At 45.8% G+C, this 16,848-nt stretch overlaps 1 protein-coding gene across 1 annotated transcript in view; it reads left to right on the plus strand.

The window, feature by feature from the left end:
• The window catches only part of LOC144093801 (kin of IRRE-like protein 2), a 191,690-nt gene that overhangs the window by 149,460 nt on the left and 25,382 nt on the right, over positions 1 to 16,848 (plus strand). The window contains exons 3-4 of the mRNA XM_077627505.1: positions 4,982 to 5,112; positions 12,116 to 12,395. Of these exons, the coding sequence (XP_077483631.1) occupies positions 4,982 to 5,112; positions 12,116 to 12,395 (411 nt within the window). The remainder of the gene's footprint in view (positions 1 to 4,981; positions 5,113 to 12,115; positions 12,396 to 16,848) is intronic.

The raw sequence follows: 16,848 nt of genomic DNA on the forward strand, positions 1-16,848 counted from the left end.
CGAACCCGACCGCGGCGGTCGCGTTTCGATGGAGGCAAAACGCAAAAGGCGCCCGTGTGCTGTGCGATGTCAGTGCACGTTAAGATCCCTAGGCGGTCGAAATCATTCTGGAGCCCTCCAGTACGGCACTTCTTTATTCCTTTCTTCTTTCACTCCCTCATTTATCCTTTCACTTACGGCGCGGTTCGGGTGTCCGCCGATATAAATGAGACAGTTACTGCGTCATTTCCTTTCCTCAAAAACCAATTTTCATTTTTTTCAATAAAGGTCGAGAACTATCTCCTATCACGTGAGCGGTTGTAGACACTGGTGGAACCGCCCACGGCAGGGGGCGGTGCTGATGGCCTCTCGCAGCTCGGTCGATGGAAAGGGGAAAAAAGAATCCTCAAACATTGTCACGTCGATGTCACCACTGCGGCTATGTCGGTGCCTCCATGAGAAAAGAATGGCACGCCGATTTCCAGCAGGTGGAAACGAAAAAAGACGTATCGAACATTGTCGTGTCGACTTCAACACTGTGCTGAGTTCGGATCCTCCGTGGGAAAAGAATGTCAAGCCATCTGCCAGAAGGTGAAGGAGTGACCTTGTCTCCCCTGCCTGTTGTCCCAAATGTGGAACCTCTGTCGAGTTCGCAGTCTTTCAGTTAAAGGGACACTGAGGAGAACTCTATCAATTTTTTTTTTGTTAGCAAAATCTGATAGTTCGGCATTTCATGGTTTTGTTGCCGCTTGTCCGGGCGCGAAAGATGCATTTATTTCGAAGAAATTTGGATTCGAAGTTGAAAAGTTTTTCCCGCCCCTCTGATTCAAACTCAGGGAACTCTTATGACGCCACGGCAACTCTTATGACGCCACAGAACGGAGTGACGTGAATCGTGACGTAAACGCAGACTCCGTGATTACAGACGGCTAGCAATGCGGTGTGCAACCTTCCTTTGCAAGCCTCAGAGATTCGTGACTCCAAGAAGTAAAGAAAATTCCTCGAAGGTGGCGCCTCTTGTCCTAGGCAGTCATCACGCTTGTACTTGCGAGATTGGCCTGTGGCGGCGATACCTGTATTTTGGTTCTTGCTATTTTCTACATTACAAGAGCATTGTTTTCAGGAAGAGTGGCGTTTTTGTGATCAGGAGCTGCTATTCTATGGATACAAGCCAACTTCAATTTCTCCTCAGTGTCCCTTTAACATCCCCAGCGTGACCTTTCACCGACATCACTCCGTCCGGCGACCCGAGGGCAGACTCGGCCACTTGACGCCGCCGCTGCTGCCGCTACCGTTAGTCCTCGCCGCAGCGTTTCTTCTTGATGACTCATCCGCCTTCACGTTGGTCTGATAGAAATTCCTCCCAGGCGCGAACTCGCCGATCTCAACAGCTGTTATTTTTTTTTTGCAGTCTTTACTGATGAACTTCACCTGACAACCTGTCGTTGCAATAATAAACTCTGAGTCCACGTAACATTTATGAAGTGCTGGATTTGATCGCGGTGAAGTGACCATGTGAGCATTTAAGTGCAAATCTTAAATCCATGTCACTGCCTCTAATTTTCACAGGTCGCGAAAGACAAACCGGCACTGCTTACAGCTCAGAAAACCTCTATTTCGCCCCAAGCCCAGCCAAGACGTGTTTTTATGCACATTGAATCGAAAGCCCCGTGTTTTCTTTGCGCCGACCTGCAATAAGCACCAGTCACGTGAAGCTTAGCCATAACGTCCAGGTACTTTGCTTCCCCCGGCAGTAGTGAGAAAACCTCGCTACCCGTTCCTGGTGATTGTTGACATTATTTATCGCTTTTTTCTAGCATGAGACCAGCTAGACAACTGTGACGAACTCTGCTTCCTACCTCGTTAACGGTAATTAAATAATAGCGAAGGAAACAACGCAACGAAAAAAGTTAAGGAAGGAAGAAATCTGCACGGTGGAGCAGGAAGTAGGGAAAGATAATAGGGAACTCGGGCGGAAGAAGGTACCGCAGCGAACGCGAATTGGATGAGCAGGTGGGAAGTCTGTCTGCAGCGCTCCAGCGATGTCGCCCGGGGCCGCTGTGAACGCGGAGAGCGCAGTGCGAGTTTGGTTGGTCGCCCGCGCGTTCGCGCCACACCTCATCTTCTCGCGTCCGGCGTTCCCGACGACACGCACACAAGAACCGCGGCCCCGTGACGACGACGCCTTCCGCACCTCCGGCAGCCGCAAGTCAAGCGGAAGCAATCGATGCCACGAGCTCCCCTGGGGGCCAGCCGCGGTTAATTGCCAGTTCCGTGCTGGTAAGCAGAGTAATTTACTCCCGGGCTCCTTATACCATAAGCCTCGCCTGCCTCCCCATCGTCCCTGCTCCTTCTTCTCGCGGCATCTACCAGGCTGTGCGGTGTGGGGAAACACGTTTGTTTATGGGAGGGTGGGAAGGAGATGCGGCGGTGCCTCGAGGACCTTTACTTCCCGTTTTGGCGCGCTCTTTCCCGGGGTGCGGGGAGCGCAACAACCGGCGGCGCCTTCTCTTCTTCCGTGTCTTTCTTTTCTTCTCCCTTCCTTCCCCACCGTCCCCATCTTCCCTGACGTGCTGTTTGTTCTGGGCTTCGCGCGTTCGCGGTGCAGCGCATGGGGGGCTTAAGTGCCGCATAACGGTTGCCGCCGGTGAATTAAGTCCAGCTGCGGCTGCGCCTGAAGCTCCGAGTGCTCTCCAGAAGCTTGGCGGCTCAAAGTTGTTGCTCGACGGAGAGGGAGCCGGAAGGAGACGGGGAAGAGGATAGGGAAAGCGGAGAACCAGGCGCCTCTATTAGTTACCAGCGGGATCGTTAAGCCTCCCGGCTAAGGAAACTCGTAAAACTCGCGAGTCGCTGATGATCGTGCCGCGCTGCTGCCGCTGAAAAGGATCGCTCAGCCGCAGCCGCGCGAGCGAAGTTAGGCGTTGACCCCCGTCCCGAGGGGAAAAAATATACCAAAGCGAGAGTACGCTCATTATCAGCGTCAGTGCGCCCACTTGAACCTTCTTTCTTCGGCGCGCCTTGGGATATCTATAAGCGGGTTATAGAAGGTTCTCTGGAAATCGGCTGGTTAGATCGCTTTCGCATAACCGCGGGCTGCATGTTTTGACTGCTGCTCATTATTAAAAATGTTTTGCCATCTTGGGAAGGTGGCGCTGAGGTCGTTAACTTCAAACAGCCCAAAGCACCTGAAAGGGTGTTGTTTTTTATTTAGGCGTAGATTTCAGAATTACCCGCTGGTTGTGTTGGGAGGGATGTAAACTGCTGCCTTCTTAGTGAGCGCTAACATCTTTTCACGACAGTGCTATTCCGAGCGCGGTGTGTTTTACGCTTGGTGTATCCGCCTTGGGAAAGTTTTCGAAAGCGCCAAGGTCGAAGTTTATCCGTTCAGTGTGATGTTCGCGAATACCATGTAATAATGTATGCAGTCAAAACTATTGCCCGAATCTACTGATTTCTTTTACGAAACCATCATGTGTGAGTAAACGTATTTCATAATGCGAGTATTTAGCATTTAATTGCTTGGAGGTTCGAGTGCATGAAGGCTTTTGATGATAATAACGCGCTTTTTGAAGCTTGTAGTGCCACTATAACGTTTTTAAGATCAGGCTTTGACAGCCGTATGAGTGCAGCTCACCTGATAATCACATCGTCCACTGACTGACCCCACATATCTACCCTTCAATCTCCCGAACAGATCGTAACCTCTTCCTCTGTCCCGTCGCCATCATATCCCATAACTTCCCTGACATTCCTGCTCCATCCTGTCGCAGCTGGTTATCGCTGTCCCATCGGGACTGCCAACTATCTTTAATCCGCCACGCTATAGCGCTTGAAGGGACACTCGGAACAACTAAATTCAATTGTTTTGTGATCAAAAATTAATTTTGTGATGTATTCTGCTCATGTTGATATCTTTCCGACAGCGAAGCAAGCATTTGTGCGGGAGAAATGGGATTTCAATATTTTCCCGCCGTTCGATTCAAACTTGTTAGGCCTACACAAAAAGGACTCCGTGATCACTGTTTTAAATGGAAAGAGGTGTAGCCTAACCTCCGAAATCCGCGAAATAAAAACTGTTATCGTGCGCCCGTCTCCAAATCGGCAGGTGATGGCGACACCTGTGCATACATTTTCAATTTTCTAAAAGCTCTCTTTTCAGTGAAAGTATAGTGCCTTAATTTGTCGTTAGATTGTGGTTGCTTGTGGACACATGCCGATCTTTATTTGCCGTCAGGGTCCCTTTAATATGCAGCATAAATAGAGTAGTTCCTCCTCCTCTTCAACCTAGGCGGTTGAAGAAAACGAAAACTACGAGAAAGCATCAGGCTAATATTTAAGCCTCGCGCGAATCAATCTGAAAATTCAGGAACATGTTTTCGGAGAGTATTAGTACATGAAATAAACATAGTTCCAACTGGCATTCTGGATTGGTTTTTTGCTTTGTTTCCTTTTGTTACAAGATTCCACTTAACTGAACTGTTTTCCCCTTTAAGTTTACATTCTTGTATATTAAGCGTTTTTTGCGCTGTTAAAACAACAGAAACTGACTGAAGCGCTGTATATCATCCGTAATTGTGCCCGCTCAAACTTTTTATGATGGTTTATTATTATTATTATTATTATTATTATTATTATTATTATTATTATTATTATTATTATTATTATTATTATTATTATTATTATTATTATTATTATTATTATTATTATTATTATTATTCTCTTAACCATAATTTGAAAGCGTCTCAAGGTCCTTAAAGCGCCTTCGTATGAGATAAAATAAAGCTATAAATTCGGAAGTGCTTTGGGCGTGCACTAGTTTATTATTATAGACGCATCACAGAAAGGTAGAGATAAAAGAATTGTTCTAAGCACTTCTGTGAGCGAAACAAAAGAACAAAAAAGGTCCTCCTTGTGTTTGTATTTTTTAAATATATAACTTGAACGAAGCTTGTATGCTAGAACCTTAACCACAGCGACTCCTTTTTCTTCACCTTTTTCTCAGGATCGACACCTGGAGCAAGGAGCTCGCAAGCCCTGCTGGCCGCTGTGATGTGCGCCACCTTCTCGGTGGCAACTTCAGCGTCGCCGGGCTCGGGAGGCTCGGCAGCCAACAACGTCGAGCCGCCGGAAAAGGTACACCCTCACATTGCTCTCCATCCACGCTCTTGTCATTCTGCGTGGAGTCCCAGCTATACATGCCCCCGACGCCGCAAGTTCACCGGTCATGGCAATTGCATTAAATTCGAACGCCCTAACGCCCACGGCATCAAGCAAGTTGAAATCCAGGCTTGAAGCCACGGCTGTGTTGTCAGAACGCAATACCGGAGAGATTTAGTATAACGGAGATGTACCAGCGCACAGCCGTATACGAGGCCAGCCAGGTGCCTACAGCGCATGCGCAGCAAGCACCTGGCAGCGCTTCCACGCATGGCCCGTCGCGATCTCTTCCTCACTCCACGGTCTCTGACCCGACCGGCCTCGCGGCAATGATTAGGGTGCCTCAATGCCCGCGCTTCAAAGCAAAGCTGGCTATCGGGGCATCCTAGAAATGATATTCTGCCTGCACCCCCTGGCGGCGAGAAAATTAAGCATGTTCGCGGTTCCCGTGGCCTATGAAGTTTTGCCACTGAACGTACGAATATTTATGTCGCCTTATCACTCGCCTGCAGAAAATGCAGCTATGTCTTTTAAGGTGTGCTTCAAGGAAAAAATAGTGCAGTAATCTGAGCGTTGGCTTCGTAAAGTGCTGCAGTGCTTTGGTTCTATGTGCTGATTTGAAGCCTTTTCCATGGGCATAACGTGGAAGGAAAAGCCCTATTTCTCAAATGCACTTCATGGCAGGAGCGTTTTTAAATGTAATTTCGTAAAATTGACGTCACCCCATAAATTAAAGCTGCCATCTATATCTCGGAATGAAAATAATATATATGTATATGTACCGAACTTTAGTGCGTACTTGTGAAGCTAAACTTGCATAAAGCTAAACATCTCGGATCGCAAAAGGCTGCTGGACCTCGGGACGGGCGTCACGAATATAGCTGACGCACTACAGTATGTCTGCAAAAAAATCTTGAAAAGCACGTGAAAATAAATATGTCAAAACTAGTTTTCTTCTTCATGATAAAGAGGTGGGAAGGCTGAAGAATTTAACAAGTCCTACAAGACCCCCTCCACCGCCCCCTTCCCCGTCCTTTTGCCCGCCTCTGCCCAAAATTCGGATGGAGCCCTAGAAAAAATTTCATTTTAATTTTTTTTTTATTTTAACTTTTTTATTTTATAATTTTTAACAAGTCCACCTCTACAGCGCGCTTCTCGAATATTTGTGCTTACGACACCGGTTGATGTATGTCGGCGTTACAAATTTATCTAAAAAAAATTGGTCTCTCCATGGTTACCACTGAGTTGACGCATGTGCTCAGTGCAGGGTTAATTCAGACGGAGACTCCATTGACTCGCTGAAGTGTTCTAATCTTTAACGGCGCACTTTGTGGCACATATGAGCATTGTGCCGTTGGTAGCATTCGATATTTCGCACGAGTAATTCTTAATGTTGTTCCGGTAAACACGCGCAACCGTTGAAATATTGGTCACCAGCGCTACAATCGAAAACCGCTTATTACTCATTTCAAGGAGCACACTTCACCGTAGTGCACAACCCCGCTTTTATTTAACGGACGTTGCGACACGGACGAGTTTAATCGCTTGTTTCCCTTGAGTTGGCGTAAGACGCCGCGGGGATGAATACTCTCACCAGCTTCGTAGCACAAAAACCATGTGCATAACATGAGTGTTGCATCGCTCTACTGCGATCAACTGCCTGTTAGACTATTAGCACTGTGTCGCCCTGCGTCTTGTCGCTGCGAAGCCAAGCGGTGTGCCTGAATGCCTGATAAAACCTACCAGAACAGGAAGTTGACATGTGATATCTAAAAGGCATCATCCGTTAAAGGAATATTACCCTCGAGGCTGTCTCGGATAATTATAGCACTGTGTTTCGCAGAATGAATGTTTGTGCCTAGGATATATTCAATAAATTTATTTTTAAATGTATTATTACCCTCAAAGTAGATACATTATCGAGGGCAGTGTGTTGAATTGAAAAATACAAAAAGATACGCAACAAGAAATATGAAACTACAAGTAACATGTAATTAAGTAACAGGTGAGGTCCACGTTATAGCGATCAATAGTTAATATGTATAGTATATGAGTTCATGCTACAGAAAATCATAGCAATTTCGGCAGACACTAAATTCGCGGTAACATTTCAAATACACAGCGTGGTGAAACGAAATACGTTTATGATCATAGAGGGGAGGCGGTTCCAGTCCTTCGATGTGCGGGCTATGAATAAAGGGGAGAAAGTTCTAGTATTGCACAGAAATATGCTAAGTTTGTGGATTTCCTCTATGTGCGATGACACATATGATGACGGTATGAGGAATTTATCGTGTAAGTTATCGTCGTAAAACATTTTATGAAAGAGGCATAACCGCGTGAGCTTTCGACGAGATGCGAAAGGTAAAAGGTGCAGGTTAGATTTCGTTGTAGATAATCTGCCACTGCGTTGATAATTATACAGGATTAAACGAGCTGAATTGTTTTAATCATTACTAGCTGGTTAATTAGATCATTAGTGTCTGGGTCCCGAACTGGTGAGGCGTACACAAGGTGGGAACGGACAACTGTTTTGTAAAAGACAAGCTTAGTGTTGGCACGGGTTTACTGAAAGTTTTGTTTTAAATAGCCTGGCATGCGCTTAGCTTTCCTGGGGTTTCTCCAGCTAAGGTTTGAAGTGATATGAATGCCTAGGTACATTGATGACCAGTTACGTAACGTGTGTTTAGGTAAATTGCGATGTCTTCACGGTGACCTTCTTCAAAATTAGGGAGCTCCTAGTAACGGCAATAACTGTCTGTTGCCGAAAATAAATTATAGAGGGAATAGCTTAAATGAATTGATGCTTCTGTTCATGTACAGGCAGCCAAAGCGCAATGCGCTTTCGACCTAACCTGAAACTTGCACATACGGTAAATGAACTGCAAAACGTGTGAACGTGTACACCGACTTGGCTCAATTAAGGATTGTCATGGTCCGTATTGAGGACTGCGCATGAATTGTTCGCTGTTTCGAGAGTGAGGCTCCGGCAAAAAGCAAATACGTTACAACTAGCGGACTGGCACCTCGTTTCCATTTCCCTTTCAGAAGCCTTTGGCCCGTTAATAATACGAAGCTTTAGCCGGATAAATCTGTCCGCCTTACTCGACTCTAGCCTGGAGTCTTGTCCATCGATTTTCAATCCCACGTCCTATTACATGGCCCTGTTCCAAAATGAATCCGGGTGGGAGAGTTATTGACAGCGAAGGAGTGTGCAGAAATAAGATTAATAAATTCGCCTGCTCGCGAAGAACATTACCACATGTCTTGGTGACATGTTTCTAGTCATTATGCGCATCCGCTCAACGGCATAAAGAGGGATATTTGCTACGATAATGAAGAAAGCACTGCTCATTCGCTTAAAAAAAAAACCGCAATGCACGTATATTTACGCACTGAAACACCTCCGGCCATCTGTGGAGCACACCATAAAGGAGCCGGTATAGTGTATCGTTTATGTTAATGAAAATGATGGGAGAAAAAGGGAATTACTCTACGGACGGAAAGGATCCTCTTATAATAGGGAGGCACATGAAGCCTCCGCAATGCAAAAAAAACACAGGAAAATTAATAACAATGACGGAAGTTCTGCGTCGTAAAAAAAAAATACATATAGTACAGTCACCCGCAAAAGTAAGCGGGACGTGTGTACCCGAGAACCAATTTATTGTAGCGCAGCATCATGACCCAGTCCTCATAGATAATAGCAGATGGAGCCTGCACGACTTCGTAGCGCATCATCGCCTTTGATCTGCATTCTATCTATCTCTTTCCGTCCTTCTGTTTTTCCTCAAGTGCGCAGTAGCAGGCTGGGGCCACGTTTCCACCAGCCGTCCAGTCCGCCTTTGCGGCTGAACCTTTCGATTTTCTCTCTTGGCAAACAAAACAGAGAACGAATGGAAGAAATAAAGAAGGAGAGAAGAAAAAGGGTGACAGCAGGAAAAAAGAAAGAAAGAAGGAGGCAGGATGAAAAGAAAGTAAGAAAGAAAGAAAGGAAGAAGAAAGAAAGAAAGAAAGAAAGAAAGAAAGAAAGAAAGAGAGAAAGGAAGAGAGAAAGAGAGAAAGAAAGAAAGAAAGGAAGCAAGGAAGGAAGGAAGGAAGGAAAGAAAGAAAGAAAGGAAGAGAGAAAGAGAGAAAGAAAGAAAGGAAGCAAGGAAGGAAGGAAGGAAGGAAGGAAGGAAGGAAGGAAGGAAGGAAGGAAAGAAAGAAAGAAAGAAAGAAAGGAAGCAAGGAAGGAAGGAAGGAAGGAAGGAAGGAAGGAAGGAAGGAAGGAAAAGCGAGTATCCTGAGGTTCTGTACGGGAAAAGAATGAGAAGCCCACCGATTGTGGAGAGCAGCTGCCACGCCGTGATGGAATGGTCATTTCTATAACAAGGACGTGGAAATGCTCCGATTGTGGGTAGTAATTTTCTCTATGGAAGAATTGTTTCAAATGAAAAAAGAAAGCAGTTCGATTTCGCAAAAATTTTCTTTCTGCAGTAACGCGGTCCTTTGTGCATTTGGCGCAAATATATGCCGTTTGATGCCCCACAACACAACAACACAATGTGTGCCCATAGCTGTTTTGCTGCAAAAAGAAAAAAAATCATACAAGCCTATATTAGAACCAGATTTAGGAATTATCAGTTATACCTGATTTGAACCTTAGAAACGAGCTGCCCATTTTTATTCTTCATATTTTTTTCAAGCTGCAGCAATGGACCGAGACACAATGTTGCATAAGTCAGTATAATTCTTGTTTCACCTTTGAAAACTTACCTGATGGGGAGCATCGCCTTGCGGTTCAGTTAGGCGCTCCATATCTGTGCTCTTACTACCCGACCGGCGTTACGTGCGAGAATATTGAGCACGGATGAATCTTGTTGAACTTATTTTAGGGCAGTAAGAAAAAGAAAAACGCTGCAGCGTCATCTGACCAAAGCTGCATATCTCATCACGTCGAATGACAAAACTCCACATAGACTCGTGCTTATGCAAGAATGGTCGCGTGTTCGAATGTCCCGAAGACGCATACCACACCTGAAGGCATCGGAGGACACGGGGCTGTTCAATCAGGGGTAGTTACGGCATTCATATTACGTAGAAGCGAGTGCGCAGAAAGGGCTGACAGCAAACACCACAGCTTCAGACTCAGGTCCTATCCTCGCGAGCTCTGAAAGCATAGACAACCACCACGAAAACAGCAACACTGTACGGAAGCATAAGACGAGTGAAAACTGAACCGTAAAGGAAAGGCAGCAAGAAGGCGCAGTGAGAAGAGTGCAAGCTTCCCTCTTTTATCGCCCTACTCTGCGTCCAGCAAGCACCAAACGCTATGGGCTTCTGGGTCGGAGTTGGACCGTGACGCGATGGGAATCCCAAGACGCCGGCCGCAGTGAAAGCACTTACCGAAACGAATCTACGACCCTGAAGGGTTCCCTGCGGTGACGACGAAATGGCCGCAACACGGTGCACCTTTTGCGCAGGGCATTTACATGACTTCCGATGCACAGATCAATAATCAGCAGACCATGTGTATTTTAATACAACTTTAATACTAAACGTTAGAAACAGCTAATGCAACAAAAGTTGCATGCAGATAAAAAACAAGCTTGAAATCTATAAAAAAAACGAAGTTGAAAGAAAATAAATTTTCTCTTCCATCGTATTTGATTGATACTAAGACGTCCACGATAGGCGCGCGCTGAATAGCGACGCTCCCTTCGTTGCCTGAGAGTTTCTCCGGTTATTCACGCGTTGTTGCATAAGTCTTAGAGCGAAAATTTATCTTAAGAGCGCTTTTGCATGCGTGTTTGCACGCGAACGGGGCACAAGAGCCGCTAAGCGTCACAGGAAGAGTTTTCTGGTGCTAGAAATACAGAGATCACGGAAACAGGATGTTTACATGAAGTACTGGAACGCTAGCAGTACCATGACAAATAAATTATTATCAGACAGTGAGCCCTAATTTATAAAAGAAAAACATTATTTTCTTGGACTACAACCGCCTTCGTATATACGCATACAAGCGGCGTAGCTCGTTATAATCACCGTTCAAGACACAGGACTAACGGGCACATTTCAAGCACGAATAGCTTTATCCATCACTTTCCCTATAATGCCGGGCCTTATTACGCCATGAGTGTATACGATAGGGTGCTTTGTTATCTTGGCAGAGTGGCGGGTGGCTGATGTAAAGATTTTATTCTTATTCCATTTCATTCTGATTATTTTTGCACTTTAATTGCATCATGCCTTCGCTGTCGCTGGAATGAGTCACACAGGCGGATTGCTAGAATATAATAGAATCGGACGAAAAATATTTCATCATAGGGACCTTACATTCAGTGCATACCTTCCACATGCTGTTTGCGAACAAATCGGGAGCGCAAGACGCGGTTAATTACTCCGAGAGCATATTAAGCGGGAAAAGGTGACCTCGTTGTTGTCGCCTTGCGCCTGCGCACGCGATTACCAATCTGCATTAATTTTAGAAGTAACACACGGCTAATAAAATTTATGAACCCAGAAAAGCGCCAAGATACGTATATTTACACGTTAAAGCTCAAGTAACAGTGATGGGCGCACTTTTCTCACTAAATTTCTGCGAAGCAGCATGACAGACTGGCAGTCGCCAGGTCTTGCCTACCTGACGTTCCCTTTTTGTCTTAATCGTCGAAGTCATCGATTTTCAATTCTCTCCAAGGCACGCGTCGACCGCCCACCGCTTTTCTTTGACTCCGGCCATCTTCAAACCCAAACAGAGGTTTCTTTCTTGTTTCTCGTTTGTTTCTGTACACTCTCGAGAAATTAGACTGTGGCGCTCGCGCGAGCTTGCCACCATCGACAGACAAGCCCATGTTTATAGTGAAATTTCAAAACAAGCGCGATTCTGCTTACGATAACTCCGGGGCCAGTCCTCCGTAACGCCGCCATATTGGATCAATTGAGGCGCCCCCTGTGGGTCGTGCGAATAACCAGTACGGGTCTTCCGGCGCAGGTGGTGAACCCCGGCGAGAGCCTGAGCATCCCGTGTTTCCTGGAGACGCCCGGCGGCAGCGTGCAGTGGATGCGCAACGGGCACCCCGTGGTGCTGGACGTGGGCTCGGGTGGCGCAGGTGGCGCCAGCCGACGCCAGTGGAACATCTCGCGCGACGGCACCGCGGCGCTGACCATCACGCAGGTGACGCGCGCCGACGACGGACTCTGGGAGTGCCGAGAGTTCGCCGACGACGACTCCGTGCGCCGGGTCACCAAGGTGCTCAAGCTGGTCGTCACCGGTGGGTGCTCGGGCCTCGTTTACCGATAGTGGCAGAAAGATTACTTTACGCGATAGACTGGTGATAACGAAGAACAACGAAGACGCAGTGGGTTTTGAAAGCATTGATTGATGCAAAATTAGTGGTAGCAATGGGGGATATTCAAAATTCCGCAAGTGCGCTTTCTCGTATAACATTGTTTCCCAAGAGAAGATGGCTGATCTTGCGTTTCCAGCTGAAACAAATCAAGAGTGAGTAGTTCTTTTTTGTTTCATTCTTTCAAGATACATCTTCTTGCATTCTATTTACACCCTTAGCTCCTGACCTGTAGCCCACGCAGTCTTTTTTATAGAGAAGTCGGCCATCATGTCTTTGGCAACATAGTTATGTGGGAAAGCACACTTGTGGAATTTTCATTATCCCGTATTGTGGGCAATTCGAAAAGACTAAGAAAGACACTTCTGGACGAAATCTGAACTTTGGTTCTTTTGAGGCCGCTTTGTGAGGTGCACATTGGTTACAAGCACACATCAGAAGCTTGCTACAAGCAAGGTGCTTCGTCAACTCGTCCTCAGCACAGCCAACAACTACCGGAGCACCTGCTAGGAATGTGACCTCTTTATTAGAATTACGGCTAAGATTGTGGATAAGCCCACAAAGATGAAGTATTGTATTCGGTACGGTTTCAATCCTTCGGCGCTGTGCGTTTATCATTGTTGACCATGACCTTCAAATCTTGACTCAGCCGTATAGTTATATTACAATTAGTAGTAGCTATAGTAGTTTAATAATATTGTAATTAACACGAAACCTATCCCATAGTAAAGATTGGGCAAGTCATTTCATAACTGACATTCGGAGCTTGGCCATTCAAGCTGGCCCGGCAGTAGAGAGAGAGCAATAATGTACAGTCATGAAATAAACTACTGTGCAGAAGTCAATCCATCTGTCTCACGAACAGCAATCACCTGTCAGTGATAAGTCTGGTACAGCGAAGCGAATGAACCGACATACGCATCATGGGAACGAAAGTCGAACACAGGGATGTTTCGAAATTTTTTGTAGATGATTGACGAAAGAAGAAGGCGCCGACCAAAAGAAAAGATGGGATGACGGGATGGGATGATTAAAGATGGGATGATTAATGTCACCTGATAAGCGATCAAAGAAAGAACATTTGACACGTACGCACAGTACCTGACATGACCATGTCTGTGAGAAGGGTGAGGTAGCAATAACTGACTATCATAACGAAGTGAGCGCTGGGCAGTGGAGTGAGCGCTAGGGAATAGATGTTATTTTAAATGTATAGCTTCAGTATTATTGCAGTGTACCACTGTTGTAACTCAAAACGGCTGGCAGGATGAAAACTAGTACTTAAAGAAACTTTTATATTATACCACTGGCGAATTGTGCGCTTCGCTTTTAAGAATGTTTTTCAAGGGCGAATCAACGTAGTTATGCCAGGAAAGACGACAAAATCTAAATATTGTGGTATAATTTCACTATACATAGTAGTATGGAAACATGCGAGAGTTGATATAGATGCATACTGAACGGAACAGCGCAGCCAGACGAAATGCAGACAGAAAGGGAACAACACACACAGCGCTCGTCTGTGCTGTTTCCTTTCTGTCTGTCTTTCGTCCGGCTGTGCTGTCCCACCCGATATGCATCATTTCAGTGTTCCATGAGCAAATGCATGAACAATCTTTGTTATTTTTACCGTAAACGATACACTGGTTCTGCGGTAGTAAAACAAACAAGCAGCATTTCGAAGTCTATTGCAAATGTGGGCAAAATTAGCCTCCCAGGAAAGTCAGCAAATACTTCGCCCATGTGCTGTATTTTACTTAGCGAACTTATTCAAGTGCAGAGCAGGAACACGACGAACAGCGATCGCTATGTAGAAAATCGAAGGATGAATTCCTGTAGTCTGCAAAGTAATGTCAGTCTACAAAGTGTTCACTTTTTCTCATGTACATTATTATGTTGCTGTGCAATCGACGATTGATAGCATAAGTTATTTGAAGGAGGACAGCATCGTCAGCCTATTGGAAAATGATGCATTTAAGTAAGACACGAACAGTCATGGATGAAGGCAATAAAAAACAATGGGGTAGAGTACCAACCACAAGAACAACAACAATAATAGTAACGACAACAGTATATCTCCTCACAAACAGAGCTGTCTTTATGCTAACGAACGCTTTTCTTTCGGAGCTGGTCCGAGCTGTTCTCGCGGAAAGCCTCCAAATCTAACTGCTCGCCAACCTCAATTTCGTTCCGCTGTCTAAGGCCACGTTCATGCAGCTAATTCAAGGGAAGCGGTGGGAACAGAGTGTGAATTACTATTACCATTAAGAGTTAGTTGTTGGTAGGAATGTAGAAACTCTGCGGAAACAACGAAACGGTATCTGCTCACCCTGGAGCATTTCGGTCAGTCGTGGGAATGTTACGCAACAGCGTGGCACTAACGCGATAACAAATCGGCATACACCGTTTGAGAGTATATAGCTGCGCTGGTGCAGCTTCCTGTTCGTAATGAACTCAAAAGAGCTGCACTGAACTAATTTCAGCCGTTAGGCTATGTATTCCTTATATTCGCTCCAAGCTTAATAGAGCAGAACCGTTACTGCAAGCAGTTCACAGCGCCCCGAGCCCTTGGCATCGCGTGGCCCAGAGTTAGCAGTCACGCCTGGATTCGAGTATGAATGACGCAGCGCTTGAGCCAAACGAGAGTATACGCTCTACGCATGATTGCTGCGTGGCATGTTTCAGATTCAATGGCTAACAGACGCTGCGAAAAAAATTGATGTAATCATATCGCGACGAATAGGATTATTTTCTATTGGAAGTGTGTGTATATATACGGTGTTTTATCTAAGACTTTACACAGTTTCTAAAAATAGGATTTTTTCATTTAACAGAACGCTTCTTTCGGCACAGCATTGTCAGCGGTGTAGTAGACTAGAAAACAGCCAGTATGTGTTAAATGGCAGGCTGAATAACTAATACTGAATAGGTGTTTTTAACTATTACTGTTGGGCTCCTTAATTATTGAGAGACGTGTATCTCATTGCAAGTAACAGCCATATCAGTATGTCAGATTTTCGAAAAAGTGGTTACCGTCGGCGCTGTGGCACAGCAAGTTTTGGCTATTTGACGAGTTCCGTGCACTGGAGAGTTTGCTTTGCCTGCGAGCTTCTCGCAAGCTCGTCCATTTTGGTGCGATGTGGGCAAAATTTGTTGGGCCACAGCGTCCAGGGTAACCGTGTTTTCGAAATTCCAAAAACATAACTTACGGTGGGCTACACGCGTCTGATAATTAAAAAGCCCAACAGTAATAGTTAAAGAGTTAAATATTCAATATTAGTTAAACAGGCTGCTAGTGAGCACGTCTTGGCAGTATTCTGATGTACAACACCGCTGTCAATTCTATGCCCCCCCCCCCCCCCAAAAAAAAAAGCGCTACTCTAACTCATAAAGCCCATCTTTGAAAAGAGTGCAAGTCTTAATATAGCTCTTCGGATATATGGCTCTGTGTATATAGCTCTAGCTATATATAGCTCTTCGGAGCAAACGCACTGATTTCGTTTGAATAGGCTGGGATGATCCACCATTGTTATCCGTCGCTAAAACGAAGCGAAATACCTGACCTCGTGGCAAACTAAACTGCTTCTTAGTAATCCATAGACTGTTCCACGCCGAAACCGAGAGAATAGCTTCAAGGCACAGCTTATATGGTTAAGGCCTCTAGATTAATATATTAATTTCAACCATGCGGCGTTCTTCAGTGCGCACTGATTTCTCGATACATGAGGGTTTTGGCTTTTCGCCCCGATCTGAATTCGGCCGCCGCTTCACTGATCGAAAACATGCATTGCTAACAAGGTTTTCGCTAGAAGGACCTCACAGCCACCGAGCCACCGCGGCGTATAAATAACATAAAGCTTACTCCGAAATGAAACTCTGCTTTTGCACTCGAAATCCGTGACATGGGTCGGCGAGCCACGTATAGCTGATTGGGAACTTTGGCAACGCAATGCGTAACCGTGTTCATTACTGATGGCAACGAAGTCGTGAGGCAATTACGTTGATAGCGAAAGTCTATATCCACCGGAAGAAGTCAACTAAGAACCGGAAGGGGCACTCCTCGACGGCTCACCTCCGTTTCTCGGGCTTCTTAGTGCTTTCTCGTGTTTTCTCCCTTGTCTTTATTGATCTTTCTCTATTTTCCCGAGTGTCCCAGCGAAGAGCAGCTAAAAGGGACCGAGGCGAAAGTTACGTCATCTCCGAGACAGCCGCGGGGACGGCTGGGAATCGACGAGGCCGGAGAGCGGAAGGAGACGTCGGCGACGCTTTGACTTAATTGGATCAGGATAATAAGGAGTATATTCGGGAAGCTGTGGAGGCAGGAAACGCGAGAGTATGTTTACCCTGCGAGTAATCGAATGGCGCAAATGCGCGCTGG

Source organism: Amblyomma americanum, chromosome 6 (genome assembly GCF_052857255.1).
Source record: "Amblyomma americanum isolate KBUSLIRL-KWMA chromosome 6, ASM5285725v1, whole genome shotgun sequence".
NCBI classification, from domain to species: Eukaryota; Metazoa; Arthropoda; class Arachnida; order Ixodida; family Ixodidae; genus Amblyomma; species Amblyomma americanum.